The sequence below is a fragment of the Patiria miniata genome, unplaced genomic scaffold (assembly GCF_015706575.1).
Source record: "Patiria miniata isolate m_02_andy unplaced genomic scaffold, ASM1570657v1 HiC_scaffold_20, whole genome shotgun sequence".
NCBI classification, from domain to species: Eukaryota; Metazoa; Echinodermata; class Asteroidea; order Valvatida; family Asterinidae; genus Patiria; species Patiria miniata.
The window spans coordinates 30,188,449-30,211,770 of NW_024037059.1; the positions used below are offsets into that span (position 1 = coordinate 30,188,449).

Here is a 23,322-nt window from a genome sequence, read left to right on the forward strand (position 1 = left end):
AAAGAAATCTCAATCTGGATCAAATAACGTAAAAAAAACAAACTCAAAAAGGAATTTACCAAGGAGTAAAATAAACAATTGGATAACATTTTAGGAGAATAAGAGAAAAAAACTATGGTATGAAAAAATGGATTGATAAAAATAAATTAAACCAAGGGAACCAAAAAAACCCACACAGCACTATTGGAAAATGACTCTAAAAGCACAAAAATCAACTAAAAAACCCAATGAATGGACAAGCAGACAAACCCAAGCAGGGAAATTACTCTCCAGGTAGGAGGAAAATAAAAGACTAAATGTTAACTTGTCTCTCTGCTGGTCTGCTGAACTAAATTACATGTGCACGTGGCAAGACAGTAAAAATAGTGAATGCCAGAGACGTAATCTGTGGGTGAGATGTAAGAAATTTTGTAATTTTGAAACCTTAGGTCCATTAATATTGAGCACCTTCAATCTGTATATAGATTTAAAAACCATGTGTAGACATTATTAGCCTTAATGAGACAAGACGGACACATCAGGTGGGTGCTTTGCGGTCTCGGTAAAATTTGGGTAAATACAAAAGAGTTTACCAAGACTAACTAGGTTAGCGCCCTCGAGTTGGCTCCACCAAACCTCAAAGAATATAGAGTACCGAAGTGTGCCGCGTATTCTGGGTCTCGCGCATAGCTTAAGTGTGTGGAGTCATCAGCGCACAAACCAGCGCGTGAATCAGAACAAATTCAGCTGACGTCAGACTTTGGTACTCTATACTGACCGGCTGATGAAGGTAATAGGTAAACTCCTGAACAAGACCAGGAACTTGCTTGCCAAATGTAATTAAAGGAAGAGTAGATCATTTGCAGCTATCCAAAAAGTAACTGACAAAATTATATTTTATGCATACTTGGTTTAAAGATAGTAATGGCAATAACTCATCATGGGAAAAACCAGTTGCTATTCTAATCTCACTGTACACGACCGGTACGTACATGTACACTTTTATGTACATATCGTTATGTAGGTTATAAGCCAACGTCATGTACACTATTTCAGTACCAACAATACAAAGACTATTGATTCAAGTTTAGAGTTCAATGAGGCAGTCTGTTTGTGTTTACTACGGAAGCACAAAATGGACATTGCATAAATGATTTGTGTGAAAGGGTCAGTTTTGTGATCCAAGGAATTAACAAAACATCCAAAATGTACAAAGCTTTGCATTGAATATTTACATAGTCACATGCCATTGTGTTTCATATGTACTTTTACAAATTGAAGATTGGCGAAATACGCTTCATTAAGATTTAAGACATTTCATATTACCTATTAAGTTATAGACTTTTTTATTATTATAACATTACGTAACATTACAGTGATGATCATATTTTACAACATTGCAGTAGTAAATTCAATTTTGTGAATTGAATGCCAAATTGAAGAAGTTACGATCCCTTCAATCTTATTAGTTTGGAAATAAATACTGTTATAAGGTTCAAGAAACATTCAACCAGGCGCGGTTCTACGGGGGGGCTAGGGGGGGGGCTGTAGCCCCCCCCCCCAATTTTGTCTAGCCCCCCAAAAATAAATTCTGTATAAAAAAAAATTGCATTAGCAAAAAGAAGGATTGTGATGTACAAGCGAACGGTCTCCCCCTAAAGAAGAAATAGCCGTGACAAGGGTGCATTAGTTAATATAGTGTGAATGATTTTAGGATTTTATTGGCGCTCCCCATTTAAAATATGGCATGAGCCCCCCCCCCCCCCCTCCCCCCCCCCCCCCCTATTGATTTTCGGAGGCCTATGTGTCTGAAAAAAAATAACCGGTCAACATTTCAGCACGCCTCCCTGAAAAATTTCTGGATCCACCGTGCTAGCCCCCCCAAAATATTGGTTCTAGAACCGCGCCTGCCTTCAACGCTTTTTCTCTTTCTCCGCTGTTTACAATTGGATTTCTCATTCTGGCTTTATTACTGGCGAGTACACCATAGGCCTACCTCGCATATTTGTGGGGACCAAAAACGCTGTGGGGACAGCAGAAAGTCCCCATAAACTGGGTCCTACTTTAAACAATAACCTACCCCATAACACGGTGTCGGCCTATCCAGGCCAACGCATAATGCTGAAATACATTAAAGGAGATTAACTGATAACACACCAACTTTACCAGTTAATTCAATTTCAAATGGTTTTACAATCTTGGTAAATATTCTAATTTCAGGAATGTAGCAGATGTAAATCACCCGGTTCAATTAGTGTTAGTAATGTTCTGCTGGACCTTGTATGGCAAAGCATTGGATAAAGGTTAGCGCCGGTTCAAGTACTCAGCAGGATCAAGTAGGGGGGCCTACAGCAGTTAGTGTGGAGGGGCCATTATCAGGCAAATCACATCCGCTCAAAGATCTTAACGGAGTGTCGGACCGCGACAACTACGTCGCCAGCGGGGGTGAATGTTATTTCTAATGGATTGTACAGCCCTTTGGCTACTGTTGCTACAAATGTACCATTTGAGTCGTAACGCTGCACTTCAGAGTCTCCCCTTTTGCCAGAATGAACAGCGACATATATGGTCTCATCATCATCACACAGGACACCAGTTGCCTTAGCAGCTTCGCCATTCATTAATGTCTTCACACTGAACATCTCTTTACCTTTAAAGTTAACGCACAACAAACTTTGGCCCTCGAAGTTTGTGAAGACTAAACCACAGCCAAAATTGCTTATTGCCAAGTAATTGCTAACCATGTTATTTGAGATGCTTGCAATCAACGATCCGTCCAGGTTGTGGACACTGATGACCTTTCTCCCCCTGTCAGCGACTGCTACTCGCTGACTGTCAACAGCAATAGCAGTGAGGTTACTCTCTGATAGCCCATCGACATCGTCAGCCAAAGGTGTAAACTCGCGAACAAAGTGGAGCTCGGTGTCAAAAACCTTCACTTTCTTTTTGTCCGTGACAAAAAGCAGATCATCAAGGGTCATGGCAACACCAAAAGGAGCTTCCAACTGATGCTTAAGATCTCCTTTGTCAACTGATGTTTTATATCGACCAGTGGAGCTAAACAACGATAGTCGTTTCAAATTTACGTCAGTTACTACAATGTCCCCGTTTGTGAAACATGCAACATCCCTGACTCCTTGAAATTCCCCGTCACCAGTACCTTCTTTGCCGAACTCTTCCTTTAACTGCCATTTCTCGGTGACACAGACCTCCCCAAGATCTGCATCACTAACAACATCTTGACATCTGACACCGATGAATGCTGGACCATGATTCACCGGCTCACACTTGAGCTCTTTCTGGAATTCCAAGTTATGCATTACCTTCGGCTTGAGCTCCACCAGCTCGAAATCATCAGCTTGACTCATCAGGTCATTTACTGCCGCGATGGTCTGATCTGCATGTTCCATCTGGTCACGGTTGTGCATGAGCGCCTTTTCGTACTCACTGTCTCTCTGCTGACCGATTTCATCGACCTTGTCGGTGAGAAGTTTTGCTTTGTTTCTGATTTTAGTGATCTCTGCCTCCGCTTTTGCATCAATATCACTACGAGCCTGAGCCAGTTTCTTTTGCAATCTTTTTCGTGCAAGTTCGATTGACTTATCAGTAGATTTGAAATGCTGCCTGCACTTCTCAAACTTCAGCAGTATGTTATCAACCTCACTGCGGAAGGACCTGATAGTGTCATCAATCTTTTGTAAATTGTGCTCTGCCGACCGATGATCTAATGTGGCACACATTGAGCAGATTAAGGTGTTGCAGGTGTCACAGTAGAAACACAGAGGATGGTCAGTGTGGATCGTACACATTCGGGTGATGGGTTTGCTATGTTCTGCTGGAGAGATCTTTGATTCCTGCCAATCTCCCAGTGAAATGATTTGATGGTCTTTGGTGGACTTGAACCTCCCATGGGCTTTCCGGCATTCCTGGCAGAGGTTATCACTACAGTCAAGACACCTCCAAGTGGCCTCCTTGCCCTCTCCGCAGTCACATGTGGCGGTAGGTGCCGATGCTTCTCCTAATACCTCCTGCTGTTGTTTGACCTCATCGACAAGAGAACTAAGAAAGAACGACGAAGCTAGACTTTGCAATCCTCCATCAGGAAATTGCATCTCTCTCCTGAAGACTGGACATGTAAGCTTCTCTGCCTCTGGCCACCGTTTGCTCGTCATCTCTTCCAGGCACTTCAGGCAGAAGCTGTGCAGACAGTCCAGCATCTTGGGATCCTTGAAAAGACAGCAACAGAGGGGACATTCCAGATGCCCCTGGCTGATCTTCCACACAGTTTTGGCTGCAGCTTCCGCCATATTTCAAGTGTGACCTAATCAAAACATAACAAACCTCTGTATCTGAAAAAGTTCAAAATTATAACAAACAGGTGATTGCCCCATACAGCTGTGCATCGGAACTGGGTACCCAAGTACCAAACTGTTAATTTCAGGAACCGGTTCCAGATTATGGAATCGAGTACCCGTAACCAACTTTGCAAATTACTTAAATTCTCAGTCTATGAAAAAGAAATGTTTCGAATGTCATTGGGAAAATTTCAAAATGAAAAACAGGATACATGGAAAATCAAATCCAATTTCACATTTCATGATGCTTGCGAAAGTTGCAGTTTTTCCACATATCTAAAGAGCTCACTGTATACACCCTATCTAGCCATATTGCCCCACCAATGTGGTAGTATTATCATGCAGTCCTTTATGAACAATCTGAACAGCAACTTCCCAGTTTTGAATGTTTGGCTTGGGTTTCTTTAATGGTTACCAGTGGGTACCCATATTTTTTTTCCAATGGGTACCCATATTTTTTTCAACTAGGGTACCCAGTTACTGTATTACCCATAAGTGCACACCCCTATGCCCCAACCCATCTCTTTTATGGCACACCAGCCTGGGATACATTTGTGTTTACACTGACTGACTGCATGCTAACTCACTGGGAGTTACAAATAAACAGTGGCCGTTATTTACTGTTCTTCAATACTCGGATATATGGCAGATAACTTTATGCAGAAATAACAAAATGGGAGTAGACCTTTAAAAAAGGACCAATGACATATGTATAGACTCAGATTTCGGGGTTTTTTTTCTTCTAAAAGCATCATGTTTAAAACAAACGTTGGTGGGAAGGAACGCTAAACATTTGTGAGAATCTCATGCATTATTTTCCTGATTGGCCTGTACGCTATACTTAACATGTTCAAAAACTAAGCGAAACGTACGAAAACGAAAGACTCATGTAAAATCCAGTCAAAATGCTGTATGTAATGAACTCACCAACTTCAACTGGATCAACAGTTAGCTGAAGTTTTCCACCACAATTACTTATTCCTCCAAATGTAAAAAAAAAGTGGCAAAACTACCATCAACTTGTAAGTTGTAAGCCTTAGGTCTGTACGTGTACATGACAGGCCTACTTCCTCAAGCAATGAATGGTGTAACAACAGCTTCACTCCTTCACTCAACACAGGAAATCAGTCGCTATTTTTGTCACACAGCACCATAAAAATAGCAACACTATGATAATGATCTTTATTCAAGTTCAATGTAGGCCAACATACGAACACCCAAACAAGCACTGAAAATGCCATTGATGATTGATTCAAGTTCACAGTTCAAACAGGCAACTCTGTCTACGGAAGCACAAAACGGACATTGCACAAATATCACCACTGCATGTGTTTTTATAACTGATGATGCATGTATTGTATACATGTATACCAATAGGATTTTATACTTTGAAAGATATGAAAATGGAAAAAGGAGGGTTAAAAATAAGAACTGAAATTGAGGATGTGTAAAGTATCCACGATATAAAGCTAAAAATCAGGAAATATATACCCTACGTTTCACGCGTGCATAACTATTGGAGCGACTTTAACCGGTTGTAATAGAAAAATAGCACATGGTAGGGGTAAGGTGGCTTGGCTTAAATCCTGGACACAACAGAGATGCCACTTTTCAGGTTTTAACCTGAATTCAGGTTTGTTTCTTTTAATGTGACAAATTGAAAGTGCTGGATTTGGTCTGAAACATCCAGAAAACACACTTGTGAAAGGGGTAAGGGTAGTTTCAGGTTTTTAGTTGCGTTTCAGGCTTTTTATTGATATATTGGTGGCATCTCTGACACAAGAAGAGCCCATTATTTAAAGAACATCAGAGTTTAGCCACAAAATGATCGAGACCTAAGTAGGAACATTACAGCAAAAATAAAAATAGAAAAGCAACCCTTAGTACAGCAGGTCGGACTGCCTGTGAAATTATTCTTTCTGGCATTACATGCTGTCATTGTGAAGAACACAATAAAAGAAGGCCATTTCCGAAGACACGTCAAGTGACACCTTTTTGGAAATTTCCGTTAGTAGTTGGTTCATAATTGGGTGAATCCGTGAATGGGTGTGCACAAGCGTTGACACGACAAACACATGCGCGCATACATATCATTCATTGGTTCAGTGCGTGACATTGGGTACTGTAGCTGCAATCAACTGAATGAGAACGTGTGTCAGATGCTGATTTTGGCACAATTCAAAGTATGACTCGGCAACTTTTGAATTGAAATCAAAACCCTAGAATACTGTTTCCGCTGAATACACAGCATTCACAGAGCTAAATCTTCATCAAGTTGTTACGCAACCGTCTTTAGATATTGAGCACTTTTGTTGCTTCAAACCCAAAAAAATAATGCACAAGTGGTAAATGATCTACCCTTCCTTTAGTTTTCACTGATGCAACTTATCAATTCAATCATATTTCAAAGGAAACAAGAGATAACTGTTTCAATCATTCTCCTTTCTCTTTTTTTTCAGGGCAAAGGTGAAATCCTGACGTACTGGCTTGAGGGACAGGATCCAAGCTACAAGATCGACAGAATCAAACCACCCAAACAAAACTTGTAAACATCTAGCATTATCCCAACATCATCTGCAACGGAAGTTACAAAGTCCACTAAATAGCATTCAGATCAGCAATTATTTGTAAAGAGGCAAAAACCATAACCAGCAATCAATCTGAGCCGGAAATTATACCACAGTGTGTGTAGGTCTATTTGAAAAAGCTAACAACAATTTCAAATTAACACACAGTTTTGTGTTCACCAACAGTTTTGTTGTTCACGAGAACAGCTTTCATTTAGCAACTTTAAGAAAAAAGGTTTAATCGCACTTGTACAATATAACTTTGATCAAGTCACTTATTTTAAGTATTTTGAAGTCGCATTATAATCTATTACCATGTAGAAGTTCTAACAAAAATGACATCAAACAATCTAACAAATGTTTTCATCAGACAAACACACTTTGAGTCGCTACTTTGCTATTCAAACTTCACACAAAAAGACATGTATATAACATCAAATATTACTATGTAATCTGTAATATATCAGTCTAGTTCAAGAATCCAAAGTTGAAAGAAGGAGCAAGGCTTTGATAGATTTGTAACAAAGATGACACTTCAATTGTCATGGTATTGATAAGAACAAAATCAGCATTGTTATTATACAAAAAAAGCGTGACTATGAACGAACTTTAAATTTACCTTTGTGTTAACTAATGCAATATGAGGTATGTAGCTGCAAAACGCAAATAGTAGAATGTGAGGACTCGGGTATTATTTACTTTTATAAATAAAGCTTTAGCAATTTTGGACGCACAGATTTTTATAAATTGGCATAGAAGTAAGATGTGTAACGTGAGAATGTATACAGCAAAAAAAATAAAACCCAATCAGACACTGGTGTAAATGGAGGATTTTCTATTGTTCCTCTTCACTTTTCCTTTGTTTATACCTGAACTTTTTCACAACAGCTCTCATTGGTTTTGTACACATTTTCCAACAAACCGAGGTGTCTTCGATTTGGTTTCTGTCCTCGATGCATCGATGATATTGCGCGTGTTCGTCCTCGATTTGCACCATTAACATGCACAGCATCCTTTTACGAAGCTGTTTTGTTGTTTTGTTTTGGTTTATTCACATTCGGAATTCAAAGTTGCCAGATGGATTCAAATTCGATTTCTATGAAGATCAGCTTTTTAAAAGGATACTTTGACAAAGTTTGCAGGGAAATCAGTTAAAAATGCTTGATTTTCTCCAAAAGTTGATGATTTTTGCCCAAAATCTTTAATATAATTAGTGGGTGTTTGAATGTAAATTGATGCTCCTCTTACCTTTAAAATAATTTCTGCATAGTTTGGAGAAAAGTCATTTTTTGGCCAAATTTCATTTAAAAAAGTGTTGGTTTTTCAAATTTTGGCCAAAAATGAAATTGCTTCAAATTGGCAGGAAAGATGCCTAAAGGACACTAGAATACATTCCAATTCGATTTCTGGACAGATAAGCTTTTAAAAAGGATAATTTGACAAAAGTTTGTGGTAAAATCAGTCAAAAATGTTGTTTTTCTCCAAAACTTGATGATTTTTGCCTGAAAGCTTTAAAATATTGGGTGTTTGAATGATGATTGATGCTCCTCTTACCTTTAAAAGAATTTCTGCATGGTTTGGAGAAAAGTCATTTGACCAAATTTCATTAAAAGGGTAAGGCTATAAACCCCTTCGTTTGTTTTTTCAATTTGGGCCAAAAAAATGAAATTGCTTCAAATTTGCTGAAAAGATGCCGATTAAAGGAACCTAGAACACATTCCCATTCGATTTCTGGACAGATAAGCTTTTAAAAAGAATATTTTGACAAAAGTTGGAGGTGAAATCAGTCAAAAATGTTATTGCTTTTCTTCAAAATCTATGTTTTTTGCCCAAAAGCATTAATACATTGGGTGTTTGAATGTTGATTGATGCTCCTCTTACCTTGAAAAGAATGTCTGCATAGTTTGGAGAAAAGTCCTTTTTTAGGCCAAATTTTATTTAGAAAGTAAGGCTATAAACCCCTTCTGTGGGTTTTTTTTCTTCAATTTTGGCCAAAAAATGAAATTGCTTCAAATTTGCTGGAAAGATGTCTGAAGGACCCTAGAACGCATTCCAATTTGATTTCTAGACAGATAAGCTTTTAAAAAGGATATTAGGGATATTAGGATATTAATAGTCGCCCCTAGACCGGGTACTGATGACGATTCCAGCATGTATACCTATAGAAGCGGGACTCTCTGCATCTGTATCACAAAAATGGTCCTTTTTCCTCTAGTTTCCCAACCCATTATTATTATTATTAATTATTAATGCAGATTTCATTAAACAAACCTCATTGTGTTTAATGGAATCTGGGTTGGGATTTTTTTCGTGATACAGACACAGAGAGTCCCGTTTAGAATCTAGTATCTACAACATAGTTTTAGCTCCAGCTCTATGTCGAATTCCTGATGAGCATTGGAGCTGGAGTTACTCAAGCTAGGGGGTTTCCCAAGCTAGAGTTTCTCAAGCTACACGATCGCCAAAATTAACTTCGAACTCTTGTAGTTCTAAACTACACCAGTATTGCCGTTATTTATTGTACGGTTGTTGTCTTTTGGCCTTGTGGGTTTTTGTTTGTCATAGTTCTCGGCTGGGGTACCTATGAAGACGAGAAGGCCGCTAAGGCATACGAGGCGGTCATGATCTTAACACCTAAGACCCGTCAAGAAGACCTATGTGTACAAGGACTGGGCGTGGGACGTCACGGTTACTAGTGTTCAACTCGCTCCATTCTTCGGAACTGGCAGATACGTAAGTCAAAGAAAATATACAAACTAGCTTGATGAAATTAAATTAAAGGTAATATGCAACATTTGCAAACATTCAAAAACAAAACTGCCAAATTATTATGAAATACCTAACTTGACTGAAAGTGAATAATATTCTCTCAAGCATCCTATGAAACCATTTAGGCGTGATGTCATTTTTAACAAAAGTGGAATTTTTGAATCCATTTCCAAAGATGGTCGGCTTGGGAAAAAAATGACTTTTATTTTTTTAAATACTGCCCCTAATTCACCAAATTTAGTTAGTCCACAAGCCAGCTAGTCTGGTTCCCTGATCTGACAATTTATTTCCTCGACATCTATAAATTGGTCCGTTTCATATAAATAGGGTCAGGCAACCAGACTACAAGAACAGCATTTTTTCTTGTTTTTTTCCCCCAGTATCTACGAAAACAAAAACTTTAAACAGGTCAGTGTAACAATATTTGCTAAAAATACTAACCCCCAAATCCATCCATTTCTGAAAATTACAGCAAAAGCATATATCTAACTTTAATTAATCTCTGTCTGTCTGTCAGTATTTCGATTATCTTCAGAATCAGACACCTTATGAAGTTGAAAATCGCTCGGGACTCCAGAGTGTGCAGTGCCAAGTTTGAATTTGTTTTATGGCTAATTAATTATTCATATACTTATGTACGAATGGCAATTCTACTCTGTGTACATGACGTTTACGGGAAAATTCAGTTTCACTACGCCCTGGAAAATTTTCGCTGCGCGGCAACCTGTGGTCCGATTTTTATGTTTTTCATATCAAAAGATCCTTAAGGCTCGAGGCTAAAAGTCATAACAGGGTCGCGACAAAAATATTTTTCAAGGTTATCGCGGAAAAAGTTGAGGGGGATTCCGCCCCCCCCCCCCCCTCTCCCCGGCCCTTTTAGGGTTAAGTGAAAGCGTGCATGCTCAATATGATGCAACACTGGAAAAAGGAAGGGCACATGCATTGTAGGGCGTTACCATTGTCCAGTATGGGTGAATAGCACTGCATACCATATTTTTCCGTATGTACACGTACGTGGTGGCTGCACAGGCACATTATGTTTTGCAGTCGACTGAGCGACCATTGTAGGCGGTCTACTGAGCAACCTTACTGCAGAGCGATACCATTGTCCAGTAGGGGTGAATATCTGCACTATTTTTGCAGCTTTTTCGAGAACCAATCGCCCAAACAACTTCAAACTTGGCACAAACTTTTACATGAATGTGCGTTCAACCTGTAAAAACAACACTGAATCGCGTGCGTTGTTCGCATGAGCTGCTCTCAAAAACTCTGCAAGCATGCAACCAATACCAGCGGCAAAGCAATTTGCGCTTCCAGAACATGCACATTTTAGACGGGAACTGCACTAGTTTTTTTTTATTATGAAATATAATTTTTGGAGTTTGGGTTCCGCTTTTTGGACTCGCCCTGTATTTGTGTCATGTTTTCAACCTCCGTGCCACCAAAATCTTACCCCCCATGATGAAGTTTGACAAAAAGCTTGGCTGTAGCAGAAATTCAAAATATATGCTGTCGTCACATGCCAGCCCCAGCCTATAGACTTCGTGCACAGGTACCCCTCGACGGTTATAACGGGAAAGTTGGGGAAGACCACTGGGAGGGACATTGTGGAGAGCTGTTGGCCAATCATAGGCGTAGCCAGTGGGGTGGGGGGGGGGGGAGTAAGGGGGATATAAACCCTTCAATATTGTGTAAAGACTGTCCTTTTCCATTCAAATGCCCTTTTTTCACCAGCGCTTATCCCCCCCCCCCCCATATTTGTGAAGAGTGCCCTTTTGTTAACAAGTGCCCGTTTTTTTCTGAACAAGCACCCCCATGCCTCCACCCCCATGTGATTTTACGGAGGCCAAGTGTCCGGAGAAAGAACCTGTCTACATTTCAGCACGGATGTGCAAGTGCCCTTTTCAAGACATTTTTAACCCCCCCCCCCCCAATAAAAGTGACCTTGCTACGCCCCTGCCATGGTAACAGTGTTCAACTCGTGTGCCATGGTACTGGGTTCGAACCCTGACAGGAAACATGGTGCTCGTGTTTTTGGGTAAGACAATTATTGCCTCTCTCCACCCAGGAGTATAAATGGGTACCTGTGAGGGTAGAGACCAGAAGGCGTTGATCTCGAGCTGCTGTAAAAACTGGTCTCATGGCCTGATGAACAGGGGTAATAATTGTGAAGCGCTTTGAGACCTTTGGTATAAAGTGCTAAGCACCGCATTATTATTTTTACATTTGAACGCACTGCAGCTGACGCTCTCGCGAAGAAGCTATGGATTTGTGCAAATCCAGAATAAAATTAATCTTGCGTATTTTGCGCCATATGCACGTGCACCAGACTACGTGCACGTGATGCGTCTCTCCAACTAGGGCTCCCGAAAGTTGTCAAAAACCACCTTCTGTGTTCGTGAACGGAGTCCATAGGTTTATGATCAGGCCTGGCTCAGCATGCACTTAAGGCCTAGTACATGTATGAGAAACATATGAGATTTCTTCAGTCAGATTTGGGGCTTCAATTGTGTGGCAATTTCATTTAAGGTTTCAGCCTAAAAGGTCTAAATTTATTCTTAAACCACCTTTTCATATACGCCTTTTCATCGTCCATTGCGTAAATTTAGTTGCATGTATAGTTTTATAGGTACCGATATACAAACCAAATTGAAAAGCAGCTTAATGTATTCAAATTTATTTAAATTTTTTTCAAATTGTCATCTCAAATTACTGCAAACCAAACCTATCCCTGCATTTTCACCATTAACGTCTTGTTCTCAACTTGCCAGGTCGTTAACTTGTTGAACGCCTTGTACACGCTGTTCGACGCCATCATTTCCAACTATGACGTCTACAAGGTAAACATTCCATATAACCCAGATTGTTTTAAAACCAAACTTGCAACAACATTTAAATCGCAGGACGTTAGAATGTGTTATTAGCTAATAGTTCCAAGTTACATTAAGACTAAAAAAAAAAAAGATGTACTCAACAACCCAGGAAAGAGGAAAGCCAAACATGTTTTCTATTATATCTGAAAGCAAAATTAACCGATAATGAATAACAATGTCTTGTTCAGGTTGAAACCATCGGTGATGCCTACATGTTGGTCTCCGGCCTACCGCTCTGTAATGGCAACCGTCATGCTGGTATGATCGCCTCCGCTGCATGGCATCTGCTGGAGGGCATTAGTAGTTTCATCGTGCCGCACAAACAAGAGGAGAAACTCAAACTCCGAATCGGTATTCACTCAGGTAAGATCATTGTCTTTGCAGGGAGGGGGGGGGGGGGTTGTGACATCCCCACATTCAAATTTCTGTTGGCAAATCCATAATTGTTTTCGGCAAATGTGTAAAAATGAGTGCCTTTTTTATATTATTAACTGTTGTCGGCAAATTTTGAAATCTGAGGACCTTTTTTGGGGGGGGCCTTGTCAAATATTCTGTTGCAAATCTGTCGGCAAATTTTACTTTTTACTTCTCCCTTAAATTTTCTGTCAACAGATTTGTAAATATGAGGACCCTTTTTCTTTTGCTTGTCAGATGTTTTGTATGCAAACTTGTCGGCCAATTTGGTCCGACACTCCCCCATTGAAAATGTTCTAGCGACGCCCCTAATGGCAAGTACATCACAAGTCCAGTCACAAGTACACCACAAGTCCAGTCACAAGTACATCACAAGTCCAGTCACAAGTAAGTCACAAGTACGTCATAAGCCTAGTCACAAGTCCAGTCACAAGTACATCACAAGTCCAGTCGCAAGTACATCACAAGTCCAGTCACAGGTACATCACAAGTCCAGTCACAAGTACATCACAAGTCCAGTCACAAGCACATCACAAGTCCAGTCACAAGTCTAGTCACAAGCTAGTACATTACAAGTCCATTTACAAGTACATCTCAAGTCCAGTCACAAGTACCTCACAAGTCCGGTCATAAGTGAATCACAACTTCAAGCTCTGCTCATGCTATTTGTGCTTGAAAATGTTGTGTATGTATGACAATTTCTTAATTGTTTTGGACTTTTTTCAAGGATCTTATGTGGCGGGTGTAGTTGACCTGACCATGCCTCGGTATTGCCTCTTTGGTGACACGGTCAACACAGCGTCTCGTATGGAGTCTAACGGACGCGGTAAGTAGAATCTCGTCACTCAAGATATCTCAAATAATGCTAATATATAGATTGGAGAAAGTGTTCGCACAAACGTAACTAAGCATGAAGTATGAAGCAGCCTCACCTCATGTTGGAAAATTTCATTCCATTGGCGCTGTAGACCCCATGTATGAGTACCACCCCCCCCCCCCAACCCCGAAATGATTCCGTATATGCCTTTAAGCATTGAAAGATGATTCTACATACTATCTGCTCCGTTTACAATTACCCCCTAACCGGCAAAGAAAGTACATCGACGCCATCTTGCCTGACTGCAGGCCACTGCGTGTACATAGTCCCCAGTGTACTTGCGTCACACACAACGAACGGCGTTCGCGCGTCAAATGTATGTGTCCCACCCATGAGACGTCGTTGCCAGGTAAAAGGGCGCCCTCTTTTCTTAGCGCATGAAGCCCATAGAAACAGAAGTATCCTGTGTTCATTGAAATTGTTGTTTTGCATTATCAAGAACCAAAGCTTGTGCTTGTTGCACACGATCTATCCTACAATAAACAGTAACATAATGCGACAGCGCACTTGCATTGGGCAAAGGGTGTAGGTAGCACCCATAGAGCTATATTAAATTACTAGAATGCTAGCTCATTCCCATTGTGAAGCCATCCAGGCCTAGGGGCACAGACATTTGGAATTCATGTGCTTGTTTGAGGATCATAACAAATCACACGGAATGGATTTAGGATAATGTATACTCTAAATGCAAGGTGCAATTACAACATAAGCAAACAGCATAAGCGTGTTTTCTGTAATTTGATGGTTTCTGTGATTAAGACGCATTTGTGTAAGTTTGCGCAGAGCAAAGTGAAATGCTCAGTTACTGATTGAGTGTTTCGGTTTTGGGTGTATCGGCTTTGATATAGAATACAAATGCAGTTATGCAAATAGCCGTATAAAAGCTGTACACAATTTGGAGTTTTCCATATGTTTGTGCACAAACATGGATGTGCCCAGCAGGCATCACTTTGTACATGGGTTAGCGCTCTAGTAATTAATTACACCTCTATGGTAGCACCCAATTTCAATTAATCATACAAACAATTTCATGAATTTTTGAGCAGAAGCTTTTATTTGATTTTCTTAGCATAACAAATGGATTTTCTTCGCCAATTTTCATTTTGCTTTTTTTAATAATTTATTTTCCCTCACCCCATCAATTTAACAGCGCTCAAGATTCATGTGAGTCCTGAATGCAGACAAGTACTGGAAGAACTTGGAGGATACAATCTAGTAGAGAGAGGACTGGTTGCCATGAAGGTACGGCATTGATTTTGATTGCATAGATCCTTTCTTAGGGTCGTTCGATTAGCTCACCCGGGTCGACTCAAGTTAGCCCCGTGCTGTTCGATTAGCTCTGACGTCATTCTCGGGGCTCACCCAGGTCAGCCACCACAGACCCTGCTCGTGGAGTAGAGTCAGTGGTGGAAATACGTCACACGCATGCGCTTGTTAATTCTAAAAAATGGACTAATATGGCGGCCGGACAGCGGAAAAGATCAAGTGGACCCAAAAATAAATCAACCTTATTTAAAGTCTAAATGTAATTATTTATTGATCTCATTGCGACTTTAGAGGCTATCATTCTAGCCCAGCGTTTTTACTCTTTACGATTGACGGAAAAGCAGTAAAGCTGAAAGCAAATCTGGCATTTTGTCAGTGGCTACGGCTGCAGCTATGGACGTGACGTGAGGCTCTCGATGGCCTGCATTTGAGTGTTTCATTAGCACAGCTCTCTTGGCTAACCCGTCTGCCTTTAGCTGAGTTGATCCGGGTGAGCTACTCGAATGCACCGTATATTTGATTGACCAACAATAATTGTTTAAATCCCCGAACTTAAAAGAAGTATTGACTACTTTGGTGAGTGTGGCAAAACTAGCCTCCTGAGCTGATCCATACAGTGTTTGCTATTCCCAAGGTGACAACCAGGAAAAGGAACGTTCCATGGATCACCGAGGTAGGCTAGTTTTACTACACTACAATAAGTTTAAAGCAGTCAATATTTGTTTTATAATGCCCCACCAACAGATTCTGCTTGTTTTTGAGGGATAGCTTAATAATTTAACGACAATCTCATAAAAACGTTCTTCAAGTTCAATACAAAAGTAATTAACAATTTCCTTGCACTTTTCCAAACTACCCCTTCATGAAATGTTTGAACCTAAGTTTGAAGCGCGTGGGAACAAAACATGCAACACGCAAAACCCATAATATGCGTGTGCATACACTGCTGTTGCTATGTTGGTTGCTAAGAGCATAGAACTTTGTCAGCCTTGAATAGTGTTTTAGTCGTTGTATTGTCTTTTTTGGCTGTGTGCAACAGGAAAAATGGCTCACTAAGAAAAAATCCTGGTTCAAATGATTAGGTCGCGATTTACTTTGATAAACTTGAACAAAGAAGAAAAAGAATCAAGAAAACGAAATAAACTCCTCAAAAATTTAATTTAGTCTCATTAAAAAAAATCCTTCACATGCAAAAAAACCCAACAATTTGAATCCTTATATAAAAAAAGACAATTTTCTCAAATACTTCAAAAGAAAACTCAATCTGGATCAAACGATGAATAAAAACACAAAAAGGAATTTGCCAAAGAGTAATAAATAAACAATAGGATACAATTTTAGGAGAATAAGAGAAAAACTAAGGTTGAGATTGATGACTGAACTTTATGCAGTTTACCGGAACATACACACACACATAAGTGTGTATTTGCCTGCAATTGGGGGACCCCCTATTGTCCCTCTTTTATTTGTACTTCAACTTTTTAGGAAGACCTCCCATATGTTTTCTACGCGAATCCAAATTGGGGAGCTCTCAGGCATTGGGGACCCCGTTGTCTTCTATTGTTCAACGTCCCCTATTGAATGCAGAAACAAACTCGGACGCAAAGAACGAAAAAGCGATCGCAATATCCCCCTGTCTGGCCTGAAAGCTTACATGGTTTAAAGGGAATATACATCATTTGCTTTTGCTGTAATTTTCAGAAATGGATGGAATTGGGGGGTTAGAAATATATAGCAAATATAGTTACACTGACTTTTTTGAGGTTTTGGCTCGAAAATGCTATAAAAACCAAGAAAAACGATCATTTTCCTGTAGTCTGGTTCCCTGACTCAATATAAGAAGAAACAGAGCAGTTTACATATACATTGGGGAATTGTAAGGTCAGGGAACCAGTCTAGCTGGCTCGTACCCGTTCATAGGTTTGCAATCGATTGCAAACAAGTGCAATGGTCAATTGGGGCCAGTATTTGAAAAAAGGCCAGTTGTTTCCAACGCTGATCGGCCGATCAGCGTTGGAAATTGATACAAAAATACCACTTTTCTTGAAAATGACAGTATACCAGGTGCCATGATTTTACAGGATGCTTTACACTGTCGTTCACTAACAGTCCAGCAAGGTATTTCAAAATGATTTGGTAGTTTTATTTTTTGATGTTTGCAAATGTTGTATTTTCCCTTTAAGATAGTATGTCAATAACTCATCATGGGAAAAAACAGTTGCTATTTTAATCTCACTGTACACAACCGGTATGTACATGTACACTGTACATATGTAGGCGCTTAGCAAATATTATATGTACCAACAATACCAATGCTATTGATTCAAGTTTAGAGTTCAACGAGGCAGTCTGTCCTTAGTTAACTACGGAAGCACAAAATGGACATGGCACAAATTATTTGTGTAATAAGCCGTCAGTTTTGTGATCCAAGGAATTAACAAAACATGCAAAATGTACAAAGCTTTGAATTGAATATTTACATAGTTATATGCAATTGTGTTTCATATACAGTGTACTTTTACAAAATGAAGATGGGCAAAATACGCTTCATTAATATTTAAGACATTTCATATTACCTAACATAAAAGTTATGGACTTATATTTATGTTTTTAAACATTACTTTACAGTGATGATCATGTTTAAAGACATTGCAGTAGTAAATTTCAATTCTGTGGTTTGAATGCCGAATTTAAGAAGTTACAACCCTTTAATATTAAAATAGTTTGTCAGTAAAAACGGTTATGCGGTTCAAGAAACATTCAACCCTTTTTCTCTTTCTCCACTGTTTATAATTGGATTTCTCTTCTTGATTTTATTACTGGAAAGTACACCATAGGCCTACTCAGGCCAACGCACATGCCGAAATACATTGAAGGAGATTAACTCAAACACACCAATGTTACCAGTCAATTCAATTTCGAACGGGTTTTACAGTCTGGGTATATATTATAATATCAGGAATGTAGCAGATGCAAGGCAAATCATTGGAAGCAGGTTAGCCCTGGTTGAAGTACAACAGTTAGCTTTTCAGAGGGCCATAATCAAGCAAATCATATTCGCTCAAAGATCTTAACGGAGTGTGCATCAGCGACAACTACATCGCCAGTGGGGGTGAAGGCCATTCCTAACGGATTGTACAACCCTTGAGCTACTGTTGCTACGAATGCACCATTTGAATCGTATCGCTGCACTTCAGTGCCTCCCCTTTTGCCAGAATGAACAGCAGCATAGATGGTCTCGTCATCATCGCACAGGACACCAGTTGGCTTAGCAGCTTTGCCATTCACTAATGTCTTGACATTGAACATCTCTTTACCTTTTAAGTTAACGCACAGCAAACTTTGGCCCTCGTAGTTTGTGAAGACTAAACAGCCCAACTTGCTTATTGCCGAGTAATAGTCAACCATACTATTTGAGATGCTTGCAATCAACGATCCGTCCAGGTTGTGGACACTGATGACCTTTCTCCCCCTGTCAGCAACTGCTACTCGTTGACTGTCAACAGCAACAGCAGTGAGGTTACTCTTTGATCGCCCATCAGCATCGTCAGCTGAAGGTGTAAACTCTCGAATAAAGTGGAGCTCAGTGTCAAAAACCTTCACTTTCTTTTGGTCTGTGACAAAAAGCAGATCATCATGGGTCACAGCAACGCCCCGAGGAGCTTCCAACTGATGCCGAGCATCTCCTTTAGCAATCGATGTTTTATACCTCCCAGTTGAGCTAAACAACGACAACCGTTTCAACGTTATGTCAGTTACTACGATGTCCCCGTTTGTGAAACATGCAACATCCCTGACTCCTTGAAATTCCTCGTCACCAGTACCTTCTTTGCCGAACTCTTCCTTTAACGGCCATTTCTCGCTGGCACAGACCTCCCCAATATTTGCATCACTAACAACATCTTGACATCTGACACCCATGAACGCTGGACCATGATTCACCGGCTCACACTTGAGCTCTTTCTGGAATTCCAAGTTGTGCATCACCTTTGGCTTGAGCTCCAAAAGCTCGAAATCATCAGCTTGACTCATCAAGTCATTTACGGCCGTGACGATCTGAACTGCGCGTTCCATCTGGTCACGGTTGTGCGTGAGCGCCTTTTCGTACTCACTGTCTCTCTCCTGACCAATTTCGTCGACCTTGTCAGTGAGAAGCTTTGCTTTGTTTCTGATTTTAGTGATCTCTGCCTCAGCTTTTGCATCAATATCACTACGAGCCTGTGCCAGTTTCTTTTGCAATCTTTTTCGTGCATGTTCGATTGAGTGTTCAGTAGATTTGAAGCGCTGCCTGCACTTCTCAAACTTCTGCAGTATGTTATCGACCTCACTGCGGAAGGACCTGATAGTATCATCAATCTTTAGCAAATTGTGCTCCGCCGACCGATGATCTAGTGCAGCACACAAAGAGCAGATTAAGGTGTCGCAGGTGTCACAGTAGAAATACAAAGGATGGTCGTTGTGGACTGTACACATTCGGGTGATGGGTTTGCTATGTTCTGCTGGAGTCATCTTTGGTTTCTGCCAATCTCCCAGTGAAATGATTTGATGGTCTCTGGTGGACTTGAACCTCCCATGGGCTTTCCGGCATTTCTGGCAGAGGTTATCACTACAATCAAGACACCTCCAAGTGGCCTCCGTGCCTTCTCCACAGTCACATGTGGCGGTAGGTGCCGTTGCCTCTCCTAATACTGCCTCCTGTTGTTTGACCTCATCGACAAGAGAACTAAGAAAGAAAGACGAAGCTAGACTCTGCAATCCTCCATCAGGAACTTGCGTCTCTCTCCTGCAGACTGGACAAGTTATCTTCTCCGCCTCTGGCCTCTGTTTGCCCAACATCTCTTCCAGACACTTCAGGCAGAAGCTGTGCAGACAGTCTAGCATCTTGGGATCTTTGAAAAGACAGCAACAGATCGGACATTCCAGATGCCCCTGGCTGATCTTCCACACAGTTTTGGTTGTAGCCTCCGCCATATTTCAAATGTGACCTAATCAAAACAGAACAAACCTCCGTTTCTGAAAAAGCTCAAAATTATAACAAACAGGTGATTGCCCCATAGGGCTGTGCATCGGATCTGGGTACCCGAGTATCCGACCGTTAATTTTAGGAACCGGTTCCAGATTGTGGAATCGAGCATCCGTAACCAACTTTGCAAACTAATTAGTAACTTCTCAGTCAATGAAAAACAAATTTTTGAATGTCAGTGGGAAAATTTCCAAATGAAAAACAGGATACATTGCATTCAAAACCAATTTCACGTTTTATGATGCTTGCAAAAGTTGCAGTTTTTACCACATAGCTAAAGAGCTCACTGTACTGTATGCACCCTATCTAGCCATATTGCCGCACCGATGTGGTAGTATTATCATGCGGACCTTTATGAACAATCTGAACAGCAACTTCCCAGATTTGAATTTTTGACGTGGGTCTCTTTAACGGGTACCCGGGTACCCATTTTTTTTCAAATGGGTACCCATATTTTTTCATCTAAAACTAGGGTACCCAGTAACTGTAAAGTGCACACCCCTATGCCCCAACCCATCTCTTTTACGGCACACCACCAATTTGTATTGACACGGACTAATTGACTGCATGCTAACTCATTGGGAGTTACAAATAAACAGCGGCCGTTTACTGTTCTTCAATACTCAGATATATGGCCGATAACTTTATGCAGAAATAACAAAATGGGAGTAGACCTTAACGAAAAGGACCAATCAGAGTTCAATCCAGAAAGAGAATACAATGTTTTTTTCTCTAAAAGCATCATGTTTATAACAAACGTTGGTGGGAAAGAACGCTAAACATTTCTGCGAAACTCATCCATAATTTCCCGGTAGCTACAGGGTGGTTAAAAAAAAGGACACCCACATTTGACAGCAATTTTCACCTATTTTTTAAGAATATTTTTAACTGTCAATTAGTAGCTATTAAAGTACTGGCCTCAAAGTAAATGTGACGAAAAAAATGTTGCATTTGCACATTTTGTCATGAGCTATGCTAATTTGAACATTTCATGCGCCAAACCTGTTTGTCCACGGAGATATACATTCCCTTCGCTTGACTGAGCTCAGCTATCGGAGCTTTATTTGAAGGCAAAGTATTAGCACACTTCAAACAAGGATTGCTATTTGAAATTCTTTTTCTTTTCGTTGTGTTGCTTTAATATCATGAAAACATAAATAAAGGTATAAGCCCTATTATGATATGATTATGATAAATATATTTTGGTGGGAAGTTTTTTAAATATTTATGAACTACGAAAACGTCCAAATTACATAGAATAACCCGCGGACAAGACTGATTTTGGTGACTTGTATTCAAATTAGCATAATAATTAATATATCACTTTTTTTGCGACTTTTACTAAGCTTTTTTCACCATGCATGGTTAGGCCTATACTTTACTACTATGTGAAAAAAATATTTAAAATACATGTACGTTCATTAAGTAGGTGAAAATCGCTGTCAAAAGGGGGTGTCCTTTTTTTTTTAACCACCCTGTATAGGCTATATATTTAACATGTTCAAAACAAAGCGAAACGCATGAAAACTCACCTGCTTCAACTGAATCAACAGTTAGCTGAAGTTTTCAACCACAAACATATACTTAAATTCCGCCAAATGTAAAAAAAAAAACAAAACAAAAAAAAACTACGATCAACTTGTAGCCTTAGGTTTGTACGTGTACACGTCAGGCCTACTTCCTCAAGACCTCAAGCAATGAATGGTGCAACAACAGCTGAACTCCTTTACTCAACACAGGAAAAACCAGTCGCTATTTTTGTCACACAGTACTATGATCTTTATTCAAGTTCAATACACGACTACACACGAACAATCTGCTGTAAATGCTATTGATTCAAGGTTACAGTTCAAACAGGCAACCTACCTCTGTCTACGGAAGCACAAAACGGACATTGCACAAATATCACCACTGCATGCATTTACATGTATGTAACTCCTATACATGTATAACTGTTAAAATGCCTACAAATAGGCAGTGGCGCACCCAGGATTTGGTTTGGGGGGGGGGCTCACAATCTTTCTCCTTTTTTTTTTATACTACTCGAAAATAGGCCACATACATATCACCAAGGTCAAATCGTGGGACAATAAAAAAAAAAACACCCCCTTGGGTGCACCACTGCAAATAGGCCTACGATTTTATACTTTGAAAGATATGAACATGGAAAAAGGAGGGTTGAAAATAAGAAATAAAAACGAGGATGTATTAAAGGGAAAATACAACATTTGCAAACATCAAAAAATAAAACTACCAAATCATTTTGAAATAACTTGCTGGGCTGTTAGTGAATGACAGTGTAAAGCACCCTGTAAAATCATGGCACCTGGTATACTGTCATTTTCAAGAAAAGTGGTATTTTTGTATCAATTTCCAACGCTGATCGGCTGATCAGCGTTGGAAACAACTGGCTTTTTTTCAAATACTGGCCCCAATTGACCATCGCACTTGTTTGCAATCGATTACAAACCTATGAACGGGTACGAGCCAGCTAGACTGGTTCCCTGACCTTACAATTCCCCAATGTATGTAAACTGCTCTGTTTCTTCTTATATGGAGTCAGGGAACCAGACTACAGGAAAATGATCGTTTTTCTTGGTTTTTATTGCATTTTCGAACCCAAAACCTCAAAAAAGTCAGTGTAACTATATTTGCTATATATTTCCAACCCCCCAATTCCATCCATTTCTGAAAATCACAGCAAAAGCAAATGATGTATATTCCCTTTAAGGTATCCACGATGCAAAACTAAAAATTAGGAAATATACCCTACGTTTCATGCATGCCAACAATAGGAATGACTCATGTTACCGGTTGTAGTAGAAAAAAAAATACATGGTGGAGGTAAGGTGGCTTGGCTTTTTCTTTAATCTTGGCCACTAGAATAGTCCATTATTTAAAGAACATCAGAGTCTAGCCGCAAAGGATCGAGACCCAAGTAGGAATATTACAATAAAAATAGAAAAGCAACCCTTAGTACAGCTAGTTGGATCTGCCTGTGAAATTATTCTCTCTGGCATTACATGCTGTCATTGTGAAGAACACAGTAAAAGAAGGCCATTTCCAAATATATGTCAAATGACACATTTTTGGAAATTTCTGTTAGTACTTTTAGATCTTTCAGTAGCATTCGACACCATAGATAGAGAGATCTTAATATCTCGTCTCTCAAACAGAATTGGTGTTCGTGATGTTGCAC

At 39.9% G+C, this 23,322-nt stretch overlaps 4 protein-coding genes across 4 annotated transcripts in view; 2 read left to right on the forward strand and 2 right to left on the reverse strand.

Moving 5' to 3' along the window:
- The window catches only part of LOC119728007 (speract receptor-like), a 30,301-nt gene extending 22,567 nt beyond the window's left edge, over positions 1-7,734 (forward strand). Inside the window, exon 8 of the mRNA XM_038200087.1 lies at positions 6,794-7,734. Within this exon, the coding sequence (XP_038056015.1) occupies positions 6,794-6,883 (90 nt within the window). The 3' untranslated portion in view covers positions 6,884-7,734. The remainder of the gene's footprint in view (positions 1-6,793) is intronic.
- Positions 2,131-4,465, reverse strand: LOC119728772 (tripartite motif-containing protein 2-like). Its single transcript, XM_038201151.1, has one exon. It carries the CDS (start codon positions 4,284-4,286, stop codon positions 2,364-2,366), a length of 1,923 nt encoding a protein of 640 aa, XP_038057079.1. The 5' UTR covers positions 4,287-4,465; the 3' UTR covers positions 2,131-2,363.
- A 1,798-nt stretch (positions 7,735-9,532) lies between the features above and the next one.
- LOC119728008 (speract receptor-like) lies at positions 9,533-13,705 on the forward strand (the record flags this gene model as incomplete). The annotated part of the gene is made up of 5 exons (XM_038200088.1): positions 9,533-9,634; positions 12,442-12,510; positions 12,732-12,906; positions 13,195-13,286; positions 13,685-13,705. Coding segments are annotated over 5 exons (459 nt in total), but the record flags the coding sequence as incomplete, so codon positions are not given.
- Positions 13,706-18,151: 4,446 nt separating this feature from the next.
- LOC119728009 (tripartite motif-containing protein 2-like) lies at positions 18,152-20,071 on the reverse strand. Its single transcript, XM_038200089.1, has one exon. The coding sequence runs from the start codon at positions 20,069-20,071 to the stop codon at positions 18,152-18,154; it is 1,920 nt and encodes a 639-aa protein (XP_038056017.1).
- Between the last annotated feature and the right edge of the window lie 3,251 nt (positions 20,072-23,322).

Coding starts and splice junctions, on each gene's coding strand:
- LOC119728772 (XM_038201151.1), bottom strand. CDS start 4,286: ATGGCGGAAGCTGCAGCCAAAACTGTGTGGAAGATCAGCCAGGGGCAT.
- LOC119728009 (XM_038200089.1), bottom strand. CDS start 20,071: ATGGCGGAGGCTACAACCAAAACTGTGTGGAAGATCAGCCAGGGGCAT.